Genomic DNA, 26,465 nt, shown 5'->3' with positions numbered 1-26,465 from the left:
CCCAGCAGCCTCAGGACACACCCCCTCCCCCCTCCCCAGCAGCCTCAGGACACAACCCCGCCCCCTCCCCAGCAGCCCCCAGGACACAACCCCGCCCCCTCCCCAGTAGCCCCAGGACACACCCCCGCCCCCGCCCCTCCCCAGCACGCAGGCCCCCTCCGCCCGAGGCCGCCAGGCCGACGACGCCAAGACGTCTTCCCGCCGCCCGTGCGCCGGGCTTCTGGTCGCGGGCTGCGGGCTCGTTTTGTGCGCGGCGCTCCGCCAACGAGACCGGATTCAGAGGTCGGGCTCTGCGAGCCGGGAAGGCTGAGCGCTGAGAGACCCGAGACGAGCTGGTTCAGGGGCCGAAGGTGTTCGCCGCTGGCTGGTGAGTGGACGCGGGGGCCCAGGTGCCGCCTTTCCGGCAGGTCCGCGCGTGCCCGGAGCCGTGCGCGCTCCCGGCGGGGGTTCGAGGCGGTCCCCGGCTCTTCTTCCTTGTCCGTCCGCTCGGGGGGTCGGGGAAGGGGGTCCCGCTCCCGAGACTTCCCTGCGGTTAGAGCTGGGGTGGGGGAGGGGAGGGGAGAGAGACAAGAGGCTGAACCTCTCCCGCTTAAAAAGTGACACTTTGACAGAGGCTCTTGCAAGCGTTTACGTGCCTGGAGCGGCTTGCGCCGGGTTTGTTTGTAGCCGGATTTCTTCTTTAATCTGTTCCATCCCTGGTTGAAGTCGAAGGAAGCTTTCCCAGGGCGAGCGATCTCTGACAGCCTAACTGCTGCTCAGCCGCTGAATGAGCTTCAGCTGGCTACACTTCACCGGATGTTTGGTGATGTTTCCCGCGAGAAATCTGGGCGCCTTCACAGTTGGTGCCCTTCAGCTGCCTGAAAGTTGTTTGTTTGCTTGTTTTCTTGGGTTTCACCCGACTGCAGTCCTTTGTCTAACAAAGTCAGATGATGGGCGCTCGTCCTCCTGTTCCCCTGGAAGCCCCTTGGACTGGGTCCCCGTCTAGGTTAGCGTTCAGTTGGCTGTGGTCTCAGGGAACAAGTGGCGGGCAGAACACAATAGGGAAGAATGCATTCCTGATGACTCGTCTACCGTGGAAAGATTAAGCTGAAAATCTGACAGTTTTCATGGAAAGCGTTACTGTCGCTGTTTTATAAGTACTCAGTGTTGGTGAATTCTTCAAATCAGCTAACCCAGAGGTAACCAGCATGAGTTTGAAGGAGAGAATTCCCCCAATCTACCAGCACTAGGAGCGTAAAAACCCTGACACCTGGGCTCCCAGGGATATTGAAGTCACCGCTCTCCTGACAGGCTGGAAGACTGTTGATGGAAGCGGTGAGGTGGTGTGTGGGAAGGCCGGGGCGGGGGGTGGTGGTGGTGGGGGGGACCACCTGAGGAGGGGGCTGGAGCTTGTTTTCAACTGCCTGATGAAGAAGAGAATCCTCAGGGTTCTGGAATGTCGTTTAACACCCTGGTAGGTTACCTTGAATTTCTCTCCACGTGATGAAAAGACTTTCCACGGCCCTTCTCACACTTCCAGGTGGAGCTCAGTGGGTGCTTGTTTATTTCTGCTGCTGATAAACCTGTGGGAAATCTCATGAACCCAGCGATTTCCAAACGCAGGTGGTAGCTCCTTAATTGCCCACACAATGGCAAACAGGTTATTTTCAGTAACCCAAGAGCCTCGCATTTTCTCCCGCCGTTTAGAGGTTCCATGAAGATACTGTGAGCGCGCATTTGGGCCCTCCCCTCCCCCCTCCTGAAATGGACAGTTATCCTTGGGTGTCTGGTGAAGATTATTGCCAGATAGGTACCGGCTGTAAAGCAGCATGTTTCTGAAGAGACTGTAGGCACTAGACACTAGCGCGGCTAACGGCTGTGTAGTTTTCCACTGTCCCTTTAGGGAGGAGACCTGCTTCGATCAGCAGTGTTTTCATTTGTTGTTTGTTGTGTGCCTTTGCTGGGCCTTTTTTTCCTTCTTGTTATTGAAAATTTCCCTTCACTTATGTGAAATCACAAACCAGAATTAGCAGCAACCATTGCTCTCCGGGGCTAAAATTAGAAAAGCCAACGGAACTTTCCAGGCATATCCTTCTTGTCTCATAAAAGATTTCTGCAGTCTCTTTCCAAACTCCAACTTTAGCAATTATTGTAAGATGATGCTTAAGTACTCTTTAAAAGCGAATTTATATTTGGACCCATGTTTTTCCCTTGAGCTTTAATCATGCTTTACCAATGCCTGTTGAACTTTGTTCCTCTGAGGTGCCCAAAGGCACACCCAATACGTTTACCAGCCCTTCAAAGTCTATATACTTAACTCTTTAAATGGTTCCTTAAAAAAAAGAAATAAGCAAAAGCTCCAATGGCACTTGCAAAATACAACACTGGCTCCTCTGATGGGATGGCACAAGGCAGTCGCTGCAGCTTTGTTTATGCCCAGGACAAGCTGGGCGTCTCTTCAGTTAATCATGAACTGCATAATTGACGTCTCACACCTTGGGCTGCTCTTAATCTCCAGCTATAAAGTGAAGGATAGGTTACTCCTGAGGTCTGGTTCACTTGGAAACCCTTTCAAAGCCTATCCAGTGGTTCCACAGCTGGGGCGAATCAAGGCGTGACACAGACCGGGAATTGCGGTGACCAACCCACAGCTCTGCTGCTTTCCCGTTCCCTATCTGGGCTCCGGTGAGCTCCCCAGTGGCTGGTCAGCTCCAAGCCCGTGGGGTTGAGGATACAGTGGCTTTCTGTGAATGTAATTAAAACATGCCTCTGCCAGCTGCCTGTGGTATTGGCGAATGTTTTGCTAAGAAAGGCCGTTCCCGGCTTTATCTGCCTGCTGTGGTTTGCGGCCCTCGCAGCTCTTTCCTGGATGGCTGAGCTCTGATGTCATGCGCGCACTCAGCCTTGCGGGTTTGGGGGGCTCCCCCTGGGCGCCCCGGGTAGCGGCTGGTCCACTCTAGCACATTCCACTGCCTGGAGACCAAAGCCACCACGTGATTTGCGGTCGGGGTGATTTGGGGCTGGTTGGAGATGATTTAAAAGGAAGGTTATAGGCACATGAAGTGTAGGGTAAAGAAAATATATTTTACTACTTTATTGAGACCACATGGCTCCAACTTGCGCTTTTTATTTAACGTGGAAATTGTTGGCTGAACTGGCTCGCGGGATTTTCCCCATCTTTGCTTTTTTATTGCTTAGAGCAAGAAGAGCTATACTCTCTATTTCTTGTAGGCTTGACCTCAAAATTATTCCTGAAATTTGAAACATTCTTCCTGCTTCAGAAAATAGGGAAAATGGGACTTGTCTGCTGTGCTCTTCAAGGGCCAAAGACTGTTGCTGAAGAGACTCAGCTCTCTCCAGTGTGAAGGGGGGCACCCCCGTGTCAAGTGTAGGGAGGCGTCAGTTAGGAAAGGGGCAGGTCCAGGCAGCCCCCATGGACTGGAGGGCTAGACTGTCAGCAGCTGCGGGATGTGTGCATCTCCTGATGATTGCGAGAGGGGTGCTGGCCCACCTCCTGAGAACTCATCGCGCCCTGTGGTCAGCGACGGGTTAGAGGAGCATGGTCGACCTTTTCAAGGCACCAGCACTGATGGCAGGGCTCGGAGCCCTTCGTGGTCCACACGTCACCCCTGAGACTCGGCTGCCATCTTCTGCCTCTCCTCTGTGGCCGGCCACAGACTGGCAAGTCAACCACCTTTTACGGCTGAACGAGTTCCCAAATCTCTGTCCAGCATGAACTTGGAGGCTCTATTACCGCTTCATCCTATCTTCTTCATCCTGTCTCCTTCATCCTTCATCTATTATCCCTCATCCTATTCCAGTGTTCAAGCTGTAGCTTAATTAATAGTCCACTAAAAGCTACCAAATAGCCCTCTCCAGCATCCAGTCTGGGGCCATGAAACCAGTTAGAGAGGCTTGGGGAAAGCTCGCAGCCCGAGGTCTGAGGGCCGTGACCGTGAGGTAGCGGAAGCCTGTGGTCCCTCCAAGCCGGTCTGGATTCCCACAGTTTGAGTCTGTGTACCCAGGGGTTTAAAAGAAAGCATGTGGAGATCAAATTAGTGTGGTTTATGAGAAAATCTCCTAACGAGAGAATTGGCAAAACGTCAGGAAGGCAGCATCGTGTGATGGGAATTGAACGATACTGGTTCTACTACAGGGTGACCCTGAACAAGCCACTTCACCTTGCAGTGTATTGATAAAGCCCTTTGCAACATTTTCTCGTGACCTTTGTGGATGTGCTGTCATCTGATACTTAGGCCAAGGCTCGGAAGCAGGAAGAGTAGGGTGTCCTTCTGTTTTCCCTGCTCCAGGTGACACAGTGCATGGCCAGCTGAGTCTGGCCTCACACACGGAGCTTCTAACTTCAAATCCCATGTTCTTTCCGTGGCAGAAAGTGGCCCCCATGATCCTTAACCTCCACGGACGTCACTCTCCTTGTTTGCAAAAATGAGACATTTGGCCCAGAATATAATGGTCCATTCCAGCTGAAAATTCTATGTCTGATGAATCACTGGCTGGAAGGGACTCTAAGAAATCATTTAGTCATATTCCTTGCTTCCAGCAGGAATCTATCTAAACTATTCTGAAAAGAAAATGTCACTCTCCCCACCCCTGCTTTATTATTATTATTATTATTTTTTAACATTCCCAGAGCAGGGGAGTGTGAGAGTGCGTTCTGGGGAGAGAAAGAAAAAAGAGGGCCTACGACATACTGTCGAGTCCCAGAAGCTGTGCATCTTCCCTCAGCAGACGGGAGTGTCCCGTCCTGGGATCCGCCCGTGAAGCAGGACAGGAGAGTCGCAGACACGCTTTGTGCCTGGAAGGGAATTCGGTGGGGAGAGGTCAGAGATGGTCACCCTGCCAAGAGGGAAAGAGAGCAGAGGGACTCAGGGACAGCCTTCAAGCTCATTATGGGCTCCTGGAGAGAGCCATGACTGCGCCTCAGGGGTCGTGGTTCCATTTAAAGACACAACAGAAGAGTCCTCTTCATCCAGGGACTTCCCTGGTGGCGCAGGGGTTACGAGTCCGCCTGCCAATGCAGGGGACATGGGTTCGAGCCCCGGTCCGGGAAGATCCCACATGCCACGCACGGAGCAGCTAAGCCCGTGCGCCACAACTACTGAGCCTGCGCTCTAGAGCCGGTGAGCCACAACTACTGAGCCCACGTGCCACAGCTACTGAAGCCCGGGTGCCTAGAGCCCATGCTCCACAACAAGAGAAGCCACCGTGGTTCCATTTAAAGGCACAACAGAAGAGTCCTCTTCATCCAGTGAGCGTGATGAACGGAAAGTTGGGCTGCCCTCGTCTTCCCTTTGTTTGGGGGCAGAGGGGGCTGGCAGGACAGCCTTGTCCCTGAGACGGTGCTGGGACCTGCCCGGTGTGAACTCCACCGTGTCCCCACCTCCCAGCTCCAGGTAGAGGCTCTGGCCGCCTTCCAAGATAAGGGTCAGGGTTAGGGTTAGGGTCAGCCTTCAGACGAATGACCAGTTCAGTCTCACATTCCAAGTTGTTCAACTCACTTGGTTGTCATTTTAAAACACGAATCTGTCTCCCATATTCTCCTTGTTTCTCTCCCATGAAGCAGAGGATAGGAAAAAGGGAAGACCTTTGGAGCCGGGTGGCTGAGTGACTGCCACAACTCGACAGCTTACTAACTGATCTCCATGCGGCGTCAGCTGCCCTGCCCCTCAGCATCTCCTCCCTGAAGTGGGGGAGTAAAAATAACCCCCTCTGGAAGAGTAACAGTGCTGAGGATCAGAGGAAGGGGCGTTGGGGAAGCCTCTCTGGAAGCAGCCCAGTCCCAGGTCTTTTCCATAAGCCACGAGTCACGGAGGTTTCTTCTGACTCTGCCTTAATTCCATCCCCAGGCCCACGTCAGAACGACAGTAGTTTTCCCGTACTTGCTAGGTGTCAGGCACATAATCATGTTTCATCCTCACGAAAATAGCATGGAGTGGATCCATTACTCCCACTTTATTATGTGGAAATGATGTTCCAACAAGAGTGAGCATCTTGCCCAGGATCCCAGGCTAATCAGTAGCAGAGACAAAATAGAGACCCCGCTGGCCTAGCCCCGTGCGAAGAACCGGGGCCTTCCCTACCAAACAGACCTGTCCTCTTGCCTTCAGGCTGCAGCTGGCCTCCTGCAGCCCCTGGAGTGGCCTCGTCAGCTGCCAGGTCTGCATGGGATGCTCGGGCTTTGCTGGGTCCTCCTCTCCATCAGCTGCCCTGACCACAGACCGCCCTGCCCCCTCCTCAGTCCAAGCTGGCTCCTTGGCCTCCCTGTGATCCATTCCACTCGGGCCTGCCCCGCCCTCTCCTCTGACTGCCCCCCGGAAGCACATGACCCCCCGCAGGACCACGCAGCTCCTCACTCACTGTCCGGCCCAGGTCAGGCCTCCTCTCCCACTGCCCGGGTCCTGTCCTTGCTTCCTTGGAAGGAAACATTTAACGTGTTAAGTACAGCCACCGTGTTCCCCCTGAACCCAATAAGGTGAATTTTGCGGGCTGAGGGGGACCCGGGAGGCCATCCGGACTGTGACCTTTACTTTACAGATGTGGAAACTGAGGCCCTGAGAGGTTAACTGCTTGACCCAAATCATAGCTCTGGGCCAGAGCTGGGGCTGATTTCCAAATCCACTTGGTACTGTCTTTCCTTACAGTTCTCAAGATGGTTTGAATCAACGTTTCATCGCCTCCACCTGCCCAGGCTGGTGGGACCCCCTGGGCCGGTGTTGGGCAGCTGTCTTTCCTCTGCCGCAAGAGCCTGTGCAGACTCTGAACATTCAGGGCAGACATTGTTTTCCTTTCCTTAACATACACCCTCCTGCCAAGCTCACCTCAACAGGATGTGAAGAGCACCAGGCGCGCTGGGCTCTCCTTCAGGGACCGGAGACTTAGGTCTCCCCTCAGCTCTCTACCTCCGGGTTAAGTAATACCAGAGCTCTTTGCTTTCTCTGAGTTCTGCTCTCCAACAATTGCGTCATCTTTCTTTCTGTTTGTTGAACTGCGTCCAATACTCCATGCCTCTCGAACTGTGAAGCCCAGAGCTGGATGGAGGCATCGCACAGGTGTGATAAACCGACCGTGACCTGACGCTGCTTCCGCCTGGGCTTCGGGGGTGCGGCCACCTCTCACTGTAAGTGCCAGCCGGGCCTTGCTTGTCGTTTTGAGCCCATTACCCTCCTTTGGCTGGACATGGCTCAGCCCGTGTTTGTGATAATAATCATTTCCCCCGTGGATCATGCAGAGTTTTTCCTACTGAGCTGTTTTTTCCTATGTTCCTCACCGTGTCTCCGATTCATCAGCTCATCCGGGACTCTCATCCTGCCCTTCCGCCTCTCAGTGCTTAACCCCGGCTACTGGCCCAAGGAGCTTAGCACATTCAATGTCCCTGGAATTCACCCACGTGGGAGCAGACCGCCGAGACTGCCAGCCCCTCAGAGCACTTCTCCCTGGTGACTCCAGGATTTAAAAAGCGTGGATCCATCTCTCAACATGGGGCCCTCAAACCGACCATCGGCCAGAGGGGAAAGTGCTGGATGAGGTAAGAGCCTGTTGGAGAGCCTTCCCGGAGACTTGTAGCCAGGGGCTGTCCCCGTGATCCATTCAGAGACGGCGACCCAAACCCACGGCTGTCTTAGCCCCAGGGCTGGGAGTCTCTAAGATTTCGCTTGGGCTCAGAAACACGATAATTACAAGCCTTCGCATTGATAGATTGCACTTTGATACCCATTGATAGATTGCACTTTGATACCCATCCGCTTAAACAACCCTTGTGAAGAAACGCATTGTCCCCACTTTGCGGATGAAGAACTAAGGCTCCGTGAGGTCCAGTGACTTCCAAGGTCACACAGCCATGCTTAGAACTCGAGCTTCCTGCTTTATACATCAATGGTTTAAAACCTTAGAATTCCTAAAATCCCATCCGTGGGCCGTGGGGTTGCTTGTCAGAAATACGGATTCTGAGGCCCTGGCTCCAAATCACATTGATCCGTGAAGCCCGAGGGAAGCCTTGGAATCTGCATTTGCACGAGCACCCCCGAGGCTCCCGAGGTGTCAGCAGACCAGACTTGAAGAAACTCTCCGTATTTAAACTATACTTTCTAGAATAGACTCTAAATACAGACGTCCGCCTCTGCCCTACGACAAAGCGGGCACACAAAAACCAGCCGCGGGCGTCCCCTCATCCAGGCGCCCTGCCCCCTGGACCGTGACTGCGGCTTCCAGACCAGCCGCCCAGCCCTGGCTCCATCCTGCCCCTTCACTTTGCGTGTTGGTCTCCTGTCTCAAGGACCCTGCCTCGGATCCCCACTCAGCTCTTGGGGAAGCTCTGGCCCCCGATTCTGTCCGTCTCTGCAGCTCCAGGTCAGAAAACCAATCTCCCGGAAGCCTTTCCAGATGGAGCCACGTGGCCGACCTGGACTCTGGGTCACGAGAGGGCATCTGATGACTCTCCCTCCAGCAGGTTCCCCTGGGGACCCTCCAGTCCCGTGCACCCCAGCCGGCCATCACTTACAGACCTCTCTAAGGGAAAGGTCCCAGCCAACTCCCTCAAAAGAGATGTCCTGGGTCCTGCAGTCCTGCCACTCAGAAAGCTCACACCCCCTTGTTCCTTGAAAACCTGGTGACTGCAGTGGAGCAGCGGGTGACCAGGCGGTGCGCCTGGCATCCATAAGGGACCCACAGCACGCCAGGCACTGCCCTGGCTGCTTTCCGCGACGTGTATCTTACGGCCCTTCACTGATGAGAAGCGCGTCCAGGTGGTTACACCTGGGGCCCGTCTCCCATCTCAGGGCCCTTGGAGATTCTGTGCTCAGTGAATTACAAGTGCTGGCCCTGCCACCTGTGAGTCACTGAAGGCTTGCGGGTTCACCAAATCTGGGAGATTCCTGCCTGAATTCTTGTGTGCATGGTTTTTTAAAATAAATTTATTTATTTTATTTTTGGCTGTGTTGGGTCTTCGTCGCTGCACGCGGGCTTTCTCTAGTTGTGGCGAGCGGGGGCTACTCTTCGTTGCGGTGCACAGGCTTCTCATTGCGGCGGCTGCTCTTGTTGCGGAGCATGGGCTCTAGAGCACAGGCTCAGCACCTGTGGCTTGCAGGCTCAGTAGTTGTGGCCCACGGGCTCTAGAGCGCAGGCTTAGTAGTTGTGGTGCATGGGCTTAGTTGCTCCGTGGCATGTGGGATCTTCCCGGACCAGGGCTGGAACCCGTGTCCCCCGCGTTGGCAGGCGGATTCTTAACCACTGCGCCACCAGGGAAGCCCCTTTTATGCTTGTTTAATTGAGGAAGTGCGGCCCTGAAGAAAAGAGTTTCTGGGGTCAAAGCAGATTTGTAGCTTGGTTGACTGTTTCTGTGGGACACAGTGGCCTCCCAGGCTTGGGGGGCGCATCCCACACGCTGTCCCTTTCATACTCCTGTTCCTGCCAAAGAGGCTAACTCTTCTGGCACTTCTTAAGAAACATCCAGATTGTGATAGTGACACAGGAAGTAATAAGATGCTTTGACAATCAAGGGTGCAATGCGAAGACAGCATTCCCCCTCCCCACCATACCCCACACTTTGGTCCCGGCTATCTTGTGACACTCAGAAGGGAAATTTCCAGACATAAGCCTCCTGAGTGATTGTCAGGTGTGTGTGTTGCCTTATCGTGAGCAGATGTGAGAGCTCGTTGAGGAGACAGCAGAGTATTGGGGGCTGCAGGGAGAGGGGAGTTTGGAACTTGATGGAGTCCTGCCTTAGAGCCTTGGAATATTATCCGTGTGTGAAAGCTGAAGTTTTGCTGAAATAAGCAGTTCCCTTTTATATTATGACTTGGCTAGCTGCAGAAGGATACTTGTTACAGGATCTCAGAGCATTATGGCAGAGTCTGCCGCCCTATCCTTGATTAGGTCAAATTAAACTAAAAAGGAAACGCAGTCTCGTTTGCTAACCGCAGGGAAAGTATTGCTTTTGGGTAGAGCTCATACCCAGATTGTCTGACTTGAGGATAATGCGCAGGAAACAGTTGGGTTTTGTTTTTTTTTTTTCTTTCTTTCTTTTGGTTTTGATAAGCTTCCAGGAACTTGCAACCCAGAAACTGTGTTTGTGGCGTTAGCGGTGATCGTGGCACACTGGCCAGAGCGTTCCTGTTCAGGCTCTTGCTCTGTGTATCATAAGGCGTGTGCACAGCAGGCCGGGTCCGGTTTCCGGTGCACACGTGCTGGTTATTACAACGTGGGGATCTCCTGAGCCAGGCATCAAGGCAGCCGGCGCGCCCTGCCTGGGCACTTTGAAACTCTATCTGCTGAAAAAGCCACGTTTCCCTCCACGAATGAGCACGTTTAAGAAAGCAGGCTGGTTAGAAGTCGGAGGGAGCAGAGTGGCAGCTCAGGGGAAGGCCCATGTGCGATGGGGTGGTCTCATGGAGGCCGGGAGGGAAGCAGAGTGTCCACTGGAGTTTCTCCTCAAGATCTTCACCTTCATGACAAGAGCCTTCACTAAGGTCTGATTGGCAGCCTCTGTGCATGCGTTTTCTCCCTCGGTCTAATACTCCCGGGACAGAGGTACTGTTGTTATCCGCCTTTTGCAGGTGAGGGACCAAAGCTCAGAACTTGCCTGAGTTCCTGGAGGGAAAGACAGAGCCGGAGTTCTCGCCTGACACAGAACCCACCGTCTGAGGCCGTTCTTTCAAAAGCCCTTGGAGCCTCCAGGGGGGGCAGTGGTTACAGCCATTTGCTTCAGGTGACAGCCAGGAGCTCTTTGGCCTCGGTGGAGCGCTGAGTCTGTCCCGGTTTTTAGACAGGGGCGTCCTCAAATCCTCTCCATGAGCAAATCGAGTAGGCTCTGGGGTCCCTGCTTTCCTGGTGCGTCGCCTCCTGTCCGCTCCCATCACCCAGCATGGCCTCTCTGGCCATGGGGTGACTTGTCATCTGTTTGGCCATGGTATATGAGAAGGGCTAGAGAAAAGCCGTTGGTGGTGCAGGACGGGACGCAGCAGTATGAGAGTCCTGCTGTGGCTTTGGTGCTGGACGCCCTCGCTTATGGTCACGCTTCATCTCCTCCAGAGCTCACCTTTGTCTCAGAGGTAGTATTTCCTTCCACTAGATTAGGAGTGTCACCCGCAGATTCAGGAAAGTAGCATGTGCACTGCAAGCGGACAGATTTCTGCTCTCCTGGGGACTGTCCCACCAACATCACTATTCAAATTCCCGAGCCTCTGGGCCCCGAGGCGCCCTGTGCTGTGAAGTGGGAGCAGTTGCACCCGCCTTCCTGTCCCTGCAGAGAGGGGGCGAGGGGACAGCACAGCCCCGGACTCACGGTCAGCCCTGCCCTTTCACTGTCCACTGCATCCCTCCTCTCAGCCCCCGCCCTGTTCTTTGCATCAGTAAGTTGAGCTTAACGTACGGACACAGTATGGAGTCTGTGTCCTGAGCTGTACCATCCACAGCGTGGCTCACGGGGGAGGGGCAGTGTGGACCAGTGGTCAAGCGTTTGATCCCTTTCAGCAGACGGATGGGGGTGAAATCCCTGCTCAGACACTCCCTGTGTGATGGGGGCGCGTTACCAAACCCCTGGGCCTCAGTTTCCTCTTCTTTAAAATGGGCCTGACGGTCGTCCTTCTCTCCTGGTGTTCGGGAGAGCCTCGTTAGTTACGTCGGATACACACTTAGAGAATGCCTGGCAGGGTGAGCGCGTGAAGCGCGAGGGGCCATTATTATCACTAATCATCATCACCTGTTATCTTTGTGGCCTCTTGGAAGCCTTGTAAAAGAACAGGTCGTGGTGAGCTGTTGCAGAGAAGCCGAGAAGCAGATTCTCTCGGTGTGGACGGGGCAGCTCCCCGGGCGGGGAGGGCGGGTGCTGACCACGGCCCCGTTAGTGCCATGCCCCGCCCCGCCCAGGCGGGGGAACACATGGGAAAGCCTGACAGTCAGCTCTTGGGGGAGGAAAAAGGCGCTAAGCGAAGACAAGGAATTATTAACTAGGAGGTGACCCCACCAGGACACCAAGCACCGGGTGTCACTTGCTGTCCTAAGAGGACACGGGACAGGCAAGTCCATCAGCAGGGGATGGAGGGGGTCTGGGCTGCGCTCCAGGGACGGGGCGTGTGGCTTCACCTCAGCAGACCCCGGCCATGTGTGCCCTATTCCTGGCTCGTCCACGTAGACAACAGAGGATGGGGAGGCTGGGGTCCCAGGCCAGGCACCAGGCCTGCGTAGCCCGGGGCTCCCTGCAGAGAGCTGGGGGGTGGCCTGAGTCAGACCCCTGACCGTGAGCCCTTTGGTGCCAGGGAGGCCACCGCTGTCCACCTCCGTGCAGGACTTCAGCAGGTGTGGTGCCCAGGCCTTGATGAGCGTGAGAGACACAGCGGCCCGTCGGCCCCTACGTAGACCTTTACCACCCACCCCTGGAACATTGCTCTCTCCGGAACCATCCTGACCCCATAACGAGATCTACTTAGAGGGGGCTCCAGGCACCTCTTGTGAAATGGTGGACACGGCCTTCCAGGGATGAATCCATACCTGGCCCTCTGCCTCCATGGTGCTGAAGGCCTCTGCTTTCCCCTTGATATCAGTGACGTAAGATTAATGTCCAGAGTTCCAAGCAGTGATTCTAGAAACAGCCACAGAATCAATAGTGTCTTAGCCATGAGGCTTACATTACAGAGTCTCAGGAGGTGAGAATAATGTGTGTGCGTGAGTCTCATCATTCGAGAGTATAGCGCTCCGTGACATTAACGTGTATTTATACTTTTCTGGTAACAGTGCAATTTATTGTAAAAATACAGATACCTTCTGCACATGATGGTATAAATGTGATAGGATCTCAGTCCTCAAAACTACTTAAAAAAAACGAAGGTATTTAGGTTAAGAGCACATAAAAGAATACTTACGCATAAAATATTATGAAAACATAGTTTGCTTCTCAATTTACATAGCAAAAATAGTGTGGGAAAGAAAAAACTGGAAAGCCCACCACTCAGGAATGTGTGGTGTCACTTCTTTCTTGAGAACCCTCCTTTCTTCAGGCAGCTCAGAGGTGCTCTGCTGATCATCAGGTATAAAAGGAAATGAACATTGCAGTAGCCTTTTTTTTCTTTTATTTAAATAAATTTAGTTATTTATTTTTGGCTGCGGTTGGGTCTTTGTTGCTGTGTGCGGGCTTTCTCTAGTTGCGGCGAGCAGGGGCTACTCTTTGTTGTGGTGCGTGGGCATCTCATTGTGGTGGCTTGTCACTGTGGAGCATGGGCTCTAGGTGCATGGGCTCAGTAGTTGTGGCACATGGGCTCAGGAGTTGTGGCACATGGGCTCAGGAGTTGTGGCTCACGGACTTAGTTGCTCCACGGCATGTGGGATCTTCCCGGACCAGGGATTGAACCCATGTCCCCTGCATTGGCAGGCAGATTCTTAACCACTGCGCCACCACGGAAGCCCTACAGTAAGTAGCTTTTAAAAATTTTTTTATTTTATATTGAAGTACAGTTGATTAACAGTGTTGCATTCGTTTCAGGCGTATAGCAAAGTGATTTTTTCCAATTGCTGAAAAATACTACAAAATAAATGAAATTGCTGTGCAAATTAAAGTGATTGAAAAACATCATTCATTCTAAAAATTATTCTTCCTAACCCTTTAGGAAATGTGTGCTCTGGAGATATTCTTAAAGCCCAAAAATGTTTTGATATATAGAAAGTACATAGAGGTGAGAGAAATAATTCTCTAATCTTCTTACCAGGAATATTTGCAAGATGATTATATAATCAAAACAGTTTCTCAGACGTTCTGGGAGAAAATTCCTTTTAGCTGGAATTATATCTTACAGGTTAATTGATCAGGTTTTTTGTTTTGACATTTAAAAAAATCTTTTTATATTGGAGTATAGCTGATTAACAATATTGTATTTTTTCGGGTGTACAGCAAAGTCATTTGGTTATATATACACACGTATCTATCCTTTTTCAAATTCTTTTCCCACTTAAGTTATTACAGAGTATTGAATATAGGTCCCTGTGCTGTATAGTAGGTCCTTGTTGGTTATCTGTTGTAAACATAGTAGTGTGTACATGTCAGTCCCAAACTCCCCATCTATCCCTCCCCCACACCCTTCCCCCCTTGTAACCATAAGTTTGTTCTCTAAGTCTGTGAGTCTGTTTTGTAAATAAGTTCGTTTGTGTCATTTTTAATTAGATTCCACATATGCGTGATTTCATATGACATTTGTCTTTCTCTGTCTGACTTACTTCACTTAGTATGATCATCTCCAGGTCCATCTATGTTGCTGCAAATGGCATTACTTCATTCTTTTTTATGGCTGAGGAGTATTCCATTGTATATATGTGCCACATCTTCTTTATCCATTCCTCTATTGATGGACCTTTAGGTTGCTTCCATGTCTTGGCTATTGTAGCTAGTGCTGCAGTGAACATTGGGCTGCATGTGTCCTTTAGAACCATGTTTTTATCTGGATATATGCCCAGTAGTGGGATTGCTGGGTCATATGGTAATTCTATTTTTAGTTTTTTTTAAGGAACCTCCATGCTGTTCTCCATAGTGGCTGTATCAATTTACGTTCCCACCAGCAGTGCAAGAGGGTTCCCTTTTCTCCACACCCTCTCCAGCATTTATTGTTCGTAGACTTTTTGATGATGGCCATCCTGACTGGTGTGAGGTGATACCTCATTGTAGTTTTGCTTTGCATTTCTTTAATAATTAGCGATGTTGAGCATCTTTTCACGTGTGTCTTGGCCATCTGTATGTCTTCTTTGGAAAAATGTCTATTTAGGTCTTCTGCCCATTTTTTTGCAGTAGCCTTTTAAAGCCATAAGAGGTCCTGGAAAAGGGTAAAGATTAGAATTAAAATATTTCCTTGGATACTTAGTTAATTTCTTCAGAAAGGTTTGGCTGACTGTGTTGACTACAATGCCGACGAGATTCTCTGGATCACTTTTTCCAGTGGAATATATTTATTCATTTGTTTTTCTTCAGAATGCAGGATTATTAAAATTTTACAGAAAAATGGGCTTCCCTGGTGGCGCAGTGGTTGAGAGTCCGCCTGCTGATGCAGGGGACGCGGGTTTGTGCCTCCGTCTGGGAGGATCCCACGTGCCGTGGAGCGACTGGGCCCGTGAGCCATGGCTGCTAAGCCTGCGCGTCCGGAGCCTGTGCTCCGCAGTGGGAGAGGTCACAACAGTGAGAGGCCCGCGTACCACAAAAAAAAAAAAAAAAAAAAAAAATTACAGAAAAAGATGTGTTTAAGGCTGCTGGGAAGACACATCGAAACAGTAGATTCCAGCAACAGTAAGAAGCCTTGTGGGAGAGGGGCTCTTGAACAGGTTGGGGGGTGGCATATGTGCACCCAAAAGTACTTGCCAAAAAGCCCCACAGGCCTGCAGGACGTAACTAGTCTGTTCAGTGCACCCCTTGGGGAAACGACTCCCTCCCACGAACTGAATTGCACATTTTCCTTATTTATCCAAACCCTAGACTTAGAACAAGGCTGCTCCACTTTGCTTTTTCCCTTCCCTGTTTCAATCCACTCAGGCTGCTCTCTGGGGTTGCAAGAGCTTCCAAAGGTGATGTGACATGAACTGTCCCCTTTTTTCTGGTTTGTCTGCTTCCTGTAAAGAGCTAATGTGCTCCAGAGAGTTCCAGAATCAGCTCTCACTGGGAAGTCCCATAAGCTACTTTTTTTTCTTCTGTCACCCACCAGAGCCTCCGACATTCCAGACTAAGGAGAACACTGAGCAGTTTTCAGAGGCTGCTGGAGAAATGCTGCTAATTCAGTAATAGCAGCTTCAGTTTTGACATCTGTCTGTATTCATTAGAAGCAGCTATTTCACAGCCTGAGAGAGAAAAATCAGAACCCTGTGGCAGAAGAGAGGGAGAACGTGGGCCCTTGCACTGTAGAGACAGACGCGAATTCTCTGTTAAGTCATAAGTGAAAGCTTCTTGGCCCTGATGGGTATAAATTATTAGAAGAGGATGCTCTCAGGAAACAAGGTGTAAATTCTGTTTGCCTAGAAAGTGAGAGGTTTGCCAGTTAGTCCTAATACATCCAAGGAGGGGAATTATTAGAGCATGTCTTGGGGAATTCCCTGGCGGTCCAGTGGTTAGGACGCCACCTGTCACTGTGGTGGCCCGGGTTCCATCCCTGGTCGGGCAACTAGGATCCCATAAGCTGTACAGCGCTGCCAAAAAAACAAACAAACAAACAAAGAATCAATAGAGAATCGCTTGGCGTGAATACTTTTGCATCAAGCATCTGCTTTCAAGGTCCCCGCACAGATGCTCCTTCCAGGTGCTGATGCCTCTCTTCCTACACAAAGCACCATTTGCGCCGTTGTAGCTGGAAGCAACCTCACTAGTCCACAGCTACCTTCCTAACGTCCCTACAGTTGCGTGGCCGTGTCTGGAAACTTTATGTAGCCTGTGTGCTTGCAGCTCCTTGTCCAAACGCTACCCCCCGGAGTAAAGCTGTGTGTGAGCCGGGCCTCGGCTCGTCACAGCCGGGCCTGTGTTTGCTCCAGGGGGAGCTGATGCGTCCTCCCAGCTAGATCTTCACGATCCAACCCAGGTCCCTGTGACCTCTGCAAGCATCACTCTGTGGTTAAAAGGCATCCTGTTCTTGGGACATTGACTCAGCAGAGCCAAGAATTTTCCTGTAAACTACTGCTTGGTCGTTAAGGAAACACAACAATTCAACCCTAACGTGCCACATTCTACAGATGCTCATTTCTGAGGCACTTGGTATTTTCACCCACTCCCGGAAGCAAGATGAGAGCATCCCCTGGCTGGTGTGAGTTTTTTTTAGCATCTCTTTGCATCACGAGATCCAGTCTCAGGACCGTCTACTTAAGTGTATAGGACAATATGCTAACATTTGTTTTCTTGAATCAAGTCTCTTTAATTCTTACTGGGACCATGTTTTTAGAAAGCATGCAGTGGCCCTCCTAGCAGTGGGAAGCTTCACAGACAAAGAATAAAGGCAAATATTTCAAGCACATTAGGATATCAGCCGGGTGTAGGTAGCTGACCTAGAGGACGTGCATTCCGTTGTGTTCACCCAGAGTCAGAGACTTTTCTTAACTTGTCTCCTGTGCCCTGACAATGGATGGTCCCCTTAGCTTTTGTCAGAAGTTGTATCAGCTGGCTAGCCTTTTTCGAGTACAGTGCATCCAGCCTCATACCAAAGGTTAGACATGCATTACCTTGTTTAAGCCTTCTAACAACCTTACGAGGTAGAGACAAATAGAATACGGGTCGAAGACCACAAGAAGTTGACAAAACGATAATGCAAGTCCTTTAACAGGACATCGTTGTCCTAAAAAGTATAGATTTCCTTTTCAGTTTTTAAAATGCTGTATAGATTGGATATTCTAATAGTGCCATGTTTTTTTTTCTTTAGGGTCATTTTTGTACATTTTTAATAAGCTTAATGTGTATAAGGAATATTTGCTTATGGTTAAAAAAAAAATCATACAGGAAGCTCCCCAGTGAAAAGTGAAAAGGCCTCTGTCTTTGCTCAGCCTCAGTCCCTCCGCTCAGTATAACCGAAAAGCTACAGGTTTCTTGTCTGACCCCCCCAGAGGTCTCGTCCCCTTCTCTACTCTTATGGTTTTACTGGACGATGCATTTTTTTTTTTTAAACAAATTTATTTATTTTTGGCTGTGCTGGGTCTTTGTTGCTGCGCGCAGGCTTCCTCTAGTTGCGGCGAGCGGGGGCTACTCTTCGTTGCGGTGCGCAGGCTTCTCATTGCGGCGGCTTCTCTCGTTGCAGAGCACGGGCTCTAGGCGCTCAGGCTTCAGTAGTCATGGCACGTGGGCTCTGTAGTTGTGGCGCACGGACTTAGCCGCTTCGCGGCTGGACGAGGCACTTTCGACAGCTTCACCTAACAGGATATTTAAAGTCTTGCATTGTGTGGGATGCCAAAATCGAACGGCCATTTCCTCTCTCAAGGACATTTGAGGCAAGATGAGTGTTTTCCTAATACTTAAAAAATGCTAAAACACACATCTGTGTACATGTATGTTTCACGTGTCCTGCGCCCGCGTGTGGACCTAACTCCCCAGAAATGAGACCAGCGGGCCAGCTGCCTGGGTGTCTAAATGCCCGTGTCGCCAAATTCTCTTCTTCAAAGGCTACCCCCGCCCCGAGTCCCGTATTAGTTACAGTCATTTTCGGCGCGCAAGGGTGTTAGCTTCTGTCTCTATCATTCCCTTGTAGACGCTCAGACAGCTCCCAAGTGGGAGACTCCTGCCCCTGGCCTCCTCCACCTGCCCCCAGGAATCCTGCACACCCTGCACACATCACAGAACAACACTTCCTGACTCTCCCTTTCTGTCCTCCTTCACGTGAAGTGTGTGCATTCTGCTGATGTTATTTGCTAGATACATAAGTGTACTTACAAGCGGCTTTCCAAAGATGAAGTGATACAGTCCCAACTTTGGAACACCGGATTCTGTCCCCCAGGAAGTGCGGTGGAGGCCTTCTCGGGATGATGATTTAGCCTAGCTAATTTACGATTCAGAGATTGATGCAAGGAGGCATAGAGTTCAAGAGTGAGGTCAGTTTTTCCTGAAGTTAGGAATAAATCTGTGAATTCTGGTCTTACGAACTGCTGAAGAATTACTGTGCGGAGGTCAATAAATCACATGGGGAGCTGTGTGAGAAACGTTCCATCTCCTCAGCATATTAGTTACAATTACGTTATTAGGCTCCAGAGTGTTGGGCAAATGCATTCTTTTCACTTTGCAGCAATCGACCTGGCAACAGATTTAACGTTTTCTTTAAACGTCTAAGTTTAACTCCTTAGTCACTGGCCAAAAACCTCTTTCTAATCCTACCAGAACTTCAGAGCTATTAAATACTTTAGTTCTTAGTCACTTAGAAATATAATGATGCTTTACAGGTAGAAGAGGGTAGGGAGAGGGAGGAATTCCTACTCCTCAGTGGCAGGGGGGTCGGTTCAGAAAGTGAGAGGTCGTGAGGATGAGTGTTTGCCTATTACGCATGCTGAGCACAATACACATTTTGCATTGTATTCAGGAGAGTTACTTTTGAACAAAAGTGAAAATTTAGTGCCTCCCTGGTGGCGCAGTGGTTGAGAGTCCGCCTGCCGAGGCAGGGGACACGGGTTCGTGCCCCGGTCCGGGAGGATCCCACATGCCGCAGAGCGGCTGGGCCCGTGAGCCATGGCCGCTGAGCCTGCGCGTCCGGAGCCTGTGCTCCACAATGGGAGAGGCTACAACAGTGAGAGGCCCGCGTACCGCAAAAAAAAAAAAGTGAAAATTTAAAGATGAGTGATTCTGCACAATGCCCTAAAGGGCTGGTTTTACTTTAGTTTTGTTTTCCGTCAGCACTGAGAATGGACAATACATGACAGGGCAGAGGCAGGTGGGAACTTCTGCACAGAAGCTAGAAGCCTGGGGGGTTGCAATGCTAAGGAGGGGACAGAGCTTGTGAACACACACGCGCACGCACGCGCACACACACACACACACACTCACACACTTCTGCAGAGAATACAGACGCCTCTGCTGGTGGTCGAATACCAAGCAGAAGTCGGGATTTTTCTTTCCTTTTGGGTGGTGTGACTCTTCTCCAAGAAGAGTGTTGGAAAAATAAGAATGACATAAAAAATGGAGGTGGGGGGAAGTGTAGGATATTCAGAAAACCATCAGAGTACATTTGCAAAATAAATTTCATGAAAATTATTCTTCAGTTAAATGACAAACATTTGTATGTCTCTTCAGAGCTCTCAAATGCACTTTTGAAAAATTAAGTGACACCATGTTGGATTTGAATTTGAGCATGTGATTTCCTAACAAACATGTTTCAAGTCTATGAAACAAAGCTCAAACATGGACCTCAGCAAAAGAAAATGGAAACTTTAGTACACATCAAATGAATAAGGAATATGACTAAATTTCAAAAGCCTTTCTTTTAGAGGAAATACTGTAATTGACCCAGGTTTTTGTACAAAGTGTGAAATCGTTTGTTAAAAGATATTGTGTGATACAAACTGTTTAGAAACGAGGAAACGTTGTAGCAGTCTGTGTGGTGAGTATAAGTTCCATTTAACAGTTAATACATCCCTAATAAACCATCCTAATTAAAAAGCCCCCAGAAAGTTCATTATCTTGATTAAATTAGGCTAATCTCATCAGTGCATCATAGTTAAGAGGATTGTGCCTTTCTTTTTTTTGAGTTTTATTTATTTTTTTTATACAGCAGGTTCTTATTAGTTCAGTATTCAGTGCAGCAGGCTTAGATCTTTTGTCCCACTTTAATTCATCAGCTGCTTGTTGTTTGCTAAGAGAAAGGCCAGAGCCCGAGGCGTCCTAGTCTCCCAACCAATTATCCATGCAGTTCTTGGATCCTTTCTACAGGACCTGCCATCTGTTCTTCCACCTTCAGTAGATCTCGTGACAAGGAACTCAGTAGCTCATTTCTATCTGTTTCAGCTCTGGGTGTAGGGAATCATTTTAGCCATAAGAAACCTCAGGGAACTTTTTTAGATCCTTCAAAATTGATCTGACGTAGTACACGGGCAAATGTTTTTAAGCCTAGATTCATATAACCTGGAAAAACTGGACCAACGAAACATTAAGATCAGAGGGAGACTGATAATTCTTAGCAAAGGAATTGAGAAAAGGCATGAGTGTGAAACAGCGTTCAGGTGTAGCTCGGACCCTGCACCTTTGTGCAGAGCAGAGTAAACTCTTACCTCCCCAGCCGATGAACTGCCAGAATGATAGGTAGTGAGGAAAGGCTTTCTCACAAGGTGCACAGACTTGAAAGGACTGAGTGAGATACTGGTCACTCTTCCTCTTCCCAAGCGACGCTTAGGAGCCCCAAAGAGGGGCGGCCGAGGCAGAGCTCATAGGCTCTGGACGTCCCCAGACACATATTGGGCTGTGGGAATCAGAATCCTCCACAAGACAAATTTCGAGTATATTGTTCTTTTCCTGCACAGGACACACATGGAGGCCTTCTCAGTAGGGACATTTTTAAAATGCAAAAAGCACATATTTTTCTTTGCTATCCAAGCAGAGGAACTGTTAACCGTTTTCTGTAGCGTTTTCTATAGCGTTTGCTAAAGGCTTGCCCCTTGCCCCGCGAGGGCTTCAGAGTTTTTTGTCTTGTTTTGTCTTATGCCAAGTCTTCAAGTCCCTCTGAAGTTCACAAGCTGTGTGTTGTGTGATCACAGTAGCTTCGGGGCGTGCAGAATATAAGCTTTCAATAATGGCATGCAGGTGGGGGTCAGAAAGGAGAGCTTTCTCATCATGGAAGTCTATACATTTTTCAAAGAAAAGGGTTTAAGTCTGCATCCGATTGTAACATTAATTTTAACACTTTTTAGAAATGTAGCCTGTTGGGATGAAATACCTGCTGTAGGTAATTTGCTCAGAAAAGCCCACTGCAGCGGAACCTGCCACTTTGTTTGTTGTTCAAACAGCCAAATAAAACGAGGTGCGGTCGACCCGCCCTGCTCACACCCGCGGCCCCTCCCGCCCTGGTGCAGGTCCTCCAGTCTCGGAGCAGGGCCGGTGGCTGTCCCGGAAAACAGCTCACTTTTCTGCACATGCAAGAGTCTGTATTCACTCCAGGTTGTTGGGAGGAAGGGGACAGCTGCTGCTGTGGACCACCTGTGTGGCTGTAGTCAGAAAGGTAACTGCAAACAGCATCTCCAGGGTGTGTGAGGCTCTTCCCGGAACTTGATTCCAGGCGTGAGTCAGACCTTGAATCCAGGGGTGTGTGTGTGGGGGGTTGTGGCCGTGTGTGTATGTATGTGGTTGTGTGTGTGTGTGTGTGTGTGTGTGTATGTGTGGTGTGTGTGGTTGTGTGTGTATGGTTGTGTGTGTGTGTGTGGTTGTGTGTGTGTATGGTTGTGTGTTTGTGTGTATGGTTGTGTGTTGTGTTTGTGTGTGTGTGTGGTATGTGTGTGTTTGTGTGGTTGTGTGTGTGGTTGTGGCTGTATGTGGTTGTGTGTGTATGGTTGTGTGTGTGTGTGTGGTTGTGTGTGTATAGTTTGTGTGTGTGGTTGTGTGTGTGGTTGTGGCTGTATGTGGTTGTGGCTGTATTATGTGCGTGTGGTTGTGTGTGTGTGTGGTTGTGGCTGTATGTGGTTGTGTGTGTGGTTGTGTGTGTGTGGCTGTGTGTACTGCACGTGCGGAAGGCACTCTGTGTCTAGTTGCTGCTGATGGGAGCAGACCCCCTGCCAGCAGTGAGCTTCCTTCCACCTCTGACCCTTCTGTGATCGAATAGTCTCCTTGGAAAGCTGGCGTCTGCACACGCGGCTGGAAGGCACACAGAGTGGGCTCAAGGGATGGCGTTGGGATGGGGTGGCTTTGCTGGGGGTCCCCTGGGAAAAACTTACCTTGGAGCCCCATGTGTGCACAGGGTCCCTGAGCAGGCCGGCATGCACGTGAACTTCACACACGCGCGCTCTGCTTTCCACGTGTCTGGTTCCTCAGCGCCCACGTCAGCTTCACGGAGGCTGGGGAGGCTGGGCTCATGAGGTTCAAGGTACGGGAGGTCCTGAGGCCCCAGCCTCTGCCGAGGAGCCGCCTGCCCCGGGCTGCCTCTCATTCCCCTGCGGCTGCAGCTCCCTGGGGATGAGACGGGAGACAGAGAAGGAAGCCCTTTCAACCCTAAAAGGTGCAGCTTTTCCAGAAAGGGGTGCCCCTGCGTCTTCTGCCCCTCAGCACCGTCAAGGCCGGAAACCGGGGGCCAGCTCACACACTGGGAAGAGTGGGAGGTGAGGCCTCCTGGACCTTGCTTTGAGGAGGGGTGTTCGCCTGCCGAGGGGAAAGCCGTCTTCAGTGTCGTGGTTTGTCACACGCAGTTAACTCTGGGGCTTTGCAGGTGTCGGAGCAGAACTGTTCTGTGTGTGTGTTTCCACCCATCCGTGGGGTCGAGGAAGCAGGAGGGCCCGCTGCCCCGTCCCTGCCTTCGTTTTAGTCCCTTTGGGATTTCCTAATTCCGAGGCAATCATTGTATGGAACGGACAAGTTCCGGAAGCACAGAAGGCTGTGTTTCTAATAAACCACCTCCCACTTTATCCCCTTTGGAGTGCAGCTGGAGCTGCAACAATAGCTAATGACTACATGCTGTACCTGCAGCAACAACGTGGCTGAAATCGCACCTCTGCTGTCTGGTGAAGCCGTCTCCTCCAGGTTCCCAGGCTTGGAAGGTTTGGAAACATCCAGCATGTTTTCATCTTGCAGGTAGCTTTGAAGCGACTTGTCAGGTCAAGCTGACTGAGTTTTGTGCTTGCATAGATGATCAGTGAGGATGAACCTACTTTTTAACCTGGGAATTGGTGAATGAGCGACAGGAGGTTTGGGGACCTTTCTCCCCTCGTGTTCCGTGAGACTTGCTTTTGTCCACTCGTGGGAATGAATCACATTTACAGAGTGAAAATAGCCACTAAAGCCAAAGCCACACTTTCACGTTGCTCTGGCAGTGAAGTCTACACGGCTTTGCTGGCCACAGTCCCTGTGTGCTCCTGTCATTTCACTCAGAAATGCCCTGACTTGGACATTATATTGTATGGTCACCTTGAGCATTTTCCAAAGGCAGGGAAAACCCAGTAACTTCATGTGCCATGGCACAATGGCAGCTTGTCAGAAAAAAAAGGGGAAGGAAAATTCTTAGAGTTAATAGTCAGGGATAGTTGGGAGGTTAGCAATCAGCGTGTCACATTGACTCCTAAGAAAATGATGTTTAAACATAGCCTGTGAAATCAAGCATGGCAAATATGTCTCGATTCAGGTGCCAAGTCTAGCCAACTGGGAGTGGCTGCCCAGAGAAGGACTCAACCCGTTCTGTGGCTGGTGGAAAAAGAGGCATCTCACGCATGCCATCATGGGCACTGGAAGAGGCAGTCGTAAAGGGGAGGCAGGTATCAAATGTCACTGTCGTAGGGTTAGATGGGATCTGAGTGATGATTCAACCCAGTGTGTGTCCACATCACGCTAAATCTTCAACCTGATCCTCGAGGCACGTGTTCTGTGGTCCAGTAGGATTGAGAGTGATGCCTGCCATCTTTCTGTCTTGGAAATTCAGTGCACATTGGCACACAGTGCTAAAAAGTTATATAGTAAAAACAGATGTTTAACTTGGTTTCCCTGGTGTTCCATAAACCTATAGGCCGCAGAAGACTTTTTCAACGGTATCTGCCCACTGGCTGCAGAACTACTTTCTAGGGACACATTGGAGGAAACGGGGGTCTAGTTCATTCCTCACAAACAAGGAAGCTCAGCCCCAAAGAGAGAAGGACTGGGGTCTTGTTCAGCTGGGCTGGTCTACGGACCAGGCAGAACCAGAACCGGACTGCAGACTCCCAGCCCTAATCCGCTAACTACCCTCTCAGTGTGGAACCGATTAGAAGCAGCCTGAGGTTTTAATAGCTTCTGGCAGCACACGGACTTGGTGTAAATTCCGCTTGCCTGTTTTTACAGTTGTGTGTTAGGGACAGTGATTAAATATTTTGCCTGTTCAAAGTGTCCAGACGTGAGGCGACCTCTCATGGTCAGAACAAAACAAGGTCGAATTATTTTTGAAGTTTCATTTTTTCTGGGCTACTTGATCCCCCGCTGCCACCCCACATCTTTTATCCTCCTGTCTTGGGAGATAAAGTGGTGATTAGAGATTTGAATTGTTAGACGTGAGTCTGGTTTCAGTTCAAAATCTATTTTATCATTTCCTGGGCTTTGAATTTCAAAGCATCAATCTATTTATTGGTCTCTTTTGGACCCTAAGGTTAAAGTACATCTGTTGTCCACACAGATTTAGCTGTTGGCCCTCAAGCTAAGCGGTCACGAAATTATAGCCATAGTAGATTTAGCCAAGGAATAACTTCACTTTGGTCTGCCTGTAAATCCACTCGACAGAATAAACATGGTGTGTCTTGTGGTTCATGGGAACACATGTAAAGAATTAAGAAATCTTTGGTGACAAGACAAAAACTGCTCCATAAAAATTAACTGGTGCTTAATTGAGGATGCGTGAAGTGAGATACTGGCGCACGGCCTGCCTGTGAGCGCAGGCTTGAGCGGGGTTCGTGCTGGGCAGAGGTTGCCAGTTTCATGTTGGTGATTCTCCAGCTCAGGGCAGAGAGCTGCCCTTCCTTTGGGAGAAAGGGCACCTGGAAAACGGAACCATTGCTGAACCACTCTTGTCCCTGGTGTTTTCTCTACCCTTTATTTCCATTATATGAGCATTAAAGAAGCCGGTTTCTTCCTTTTCTCCAAGCACACGCTTGCATGAAGCCACGTGGCTGCTTGCGCTTCGGAGAAGGGGCCGCTGTGGGCTGGATTTGCCTTTGTGCGATCACCACTGACACCCTTTGCAGATGACTTCTTCTGAGAAGTACGAATCAGTGGAGAAGCAAAGCAGAAAACTTTGAATGTAACTCGGTTTCCCCATGAGCGTAAGGAAACTGCCTTATAAGACAGAATGAAAACTCAACTGTTTTTAAAGGCTTTCATTTCATAAGGCCTCCTTGTTTCAATTAACTGACTTCGGAGATTTACCGTTTTCCTTAGCAGCGTTGGAGAATATTAGCCATGCTCCACTGATGAAGCTTTGTAAGTTTTATAAGTCAGATTTGTTCGTTTTAAAAGCCACATGTTTAAAATACAGGGTGCAGAAAATTTCCATGACACATCGTTGTGGTACAGAAAAATAAGGACACCAAAAGAAACTGTGAGTCCTAAAATACATATTTCCTTTTAAGTGATAGTACTGGAATAGATATTACTAGTCAGCTTGGAAGCCGAGTGCTGCTATATGTGGTTTTTTTAACATAAACTATCCGTCTCCCATGCTGGGAAGTATAAACTCTACTTTGCCAGTGGATTTGTTAGTTCCTCTCATTTAGCAGTTGAATTTAGTGTCATAAAGACCAGCACTCTTCCCCTGTCTTGGAAAACCAGAGTGTTCTGAGCTTGCCCAGACGTATATCCCAGCTCCAGTATGCAGTTCTTAGCCAGCCTGCCAGGTGCCAGGGGTCAGAAGGGCAGGAAACAAGGAAAGCCACATTGTAAACGCTAAAATTGTCCTACGCTGTCCAAAATGGAAACCTCTGGTGGTCTCCATAGACAGCCACTTGCTCAGAAGCAGCTGCGATGCCCCTGATTTTGCTTATTCTCCTGACCCCTCTCCACCCCAACCGAGGAGTTCCCAGGACTGCAGTCAGATGCAGGCGGTCTCCTCCAACATCGGACTCAGACCAAGTCAGCCATTACATTTAACCTCACCTCGAAATGTAGAAAGTGAACAATTAAATAGGAAACTCTTCTGTGTAAAACACCTTCTTGAATTTCAGTCCTACCACATCCTGCTGGTGCCGTAATAGGAACCTTGAATTTCTGGCAGTGTCTCATTTTTTAGGCTGGAACGTTTGAAAAAAATCCCGAGGAAAAAAAGACAGGCCACAAGAAGAAATACACATGTGTATGTATATTAAAACGTTGTTGATTTCAAAATCCAGCACAGAAT

The 26,465-nt window shown here is 49.9% G+C and overlaps 1 protein-coding gene across 8 annotated transcripts in view; it reads left to right on the top strand.

The window, feature by feature from the left end:
* The window catches only part of PALLD (palladin, cytoskeletal associated protein), a 399,249-nt gene that overhangs the window by 126,702 nt on the left and 246,082 nt on the right, over positions 1–26,465 (top strand). For 2 of the 8 annotated variants that reach the window (XM_067745414.1, XM_067745415.1), the window contains exon 1: positions 172–367. The exons of 5 other annotated variants lie outside the window; for them this stretch is intronic. Coding sequence is in view for 1 of the 3 variants with exons in the window: in XM_067745413.1 (XP_067601514.1) it covers positions 7,521–7,525 (5 nt within the window). In the remaining 2 variants the exon portion in view is untranslated. Of the gene's footprint in view, positions 1–171; positions 368–7,286; positions 7,526–26,465 lie in introns of those variants that run through there. One more of the 8 variants, XM_067745413.1, reaches the window with a different exon arrangement.

The sequence above is a fragment of the Pseudorca crassidens genome, chromosome 7, assembly GCF_039906515.1.
Source record: "Pseudorca crassidens isolate mPseCra1 chromosome 7, mPseCra1.hap1, whole genome shotgun sequence".
Lineage (NCBI taxonomy): Eukaryota > Metazoa > Chordata > Mammalia > Artiodactyla > Delphinidae > Pseudorca > Pseudorca crassidens.
Note: the sequence above shows the minus strand (reverse complement) of the source record. Positions and strands in the feature narration are given on the sequence as shown.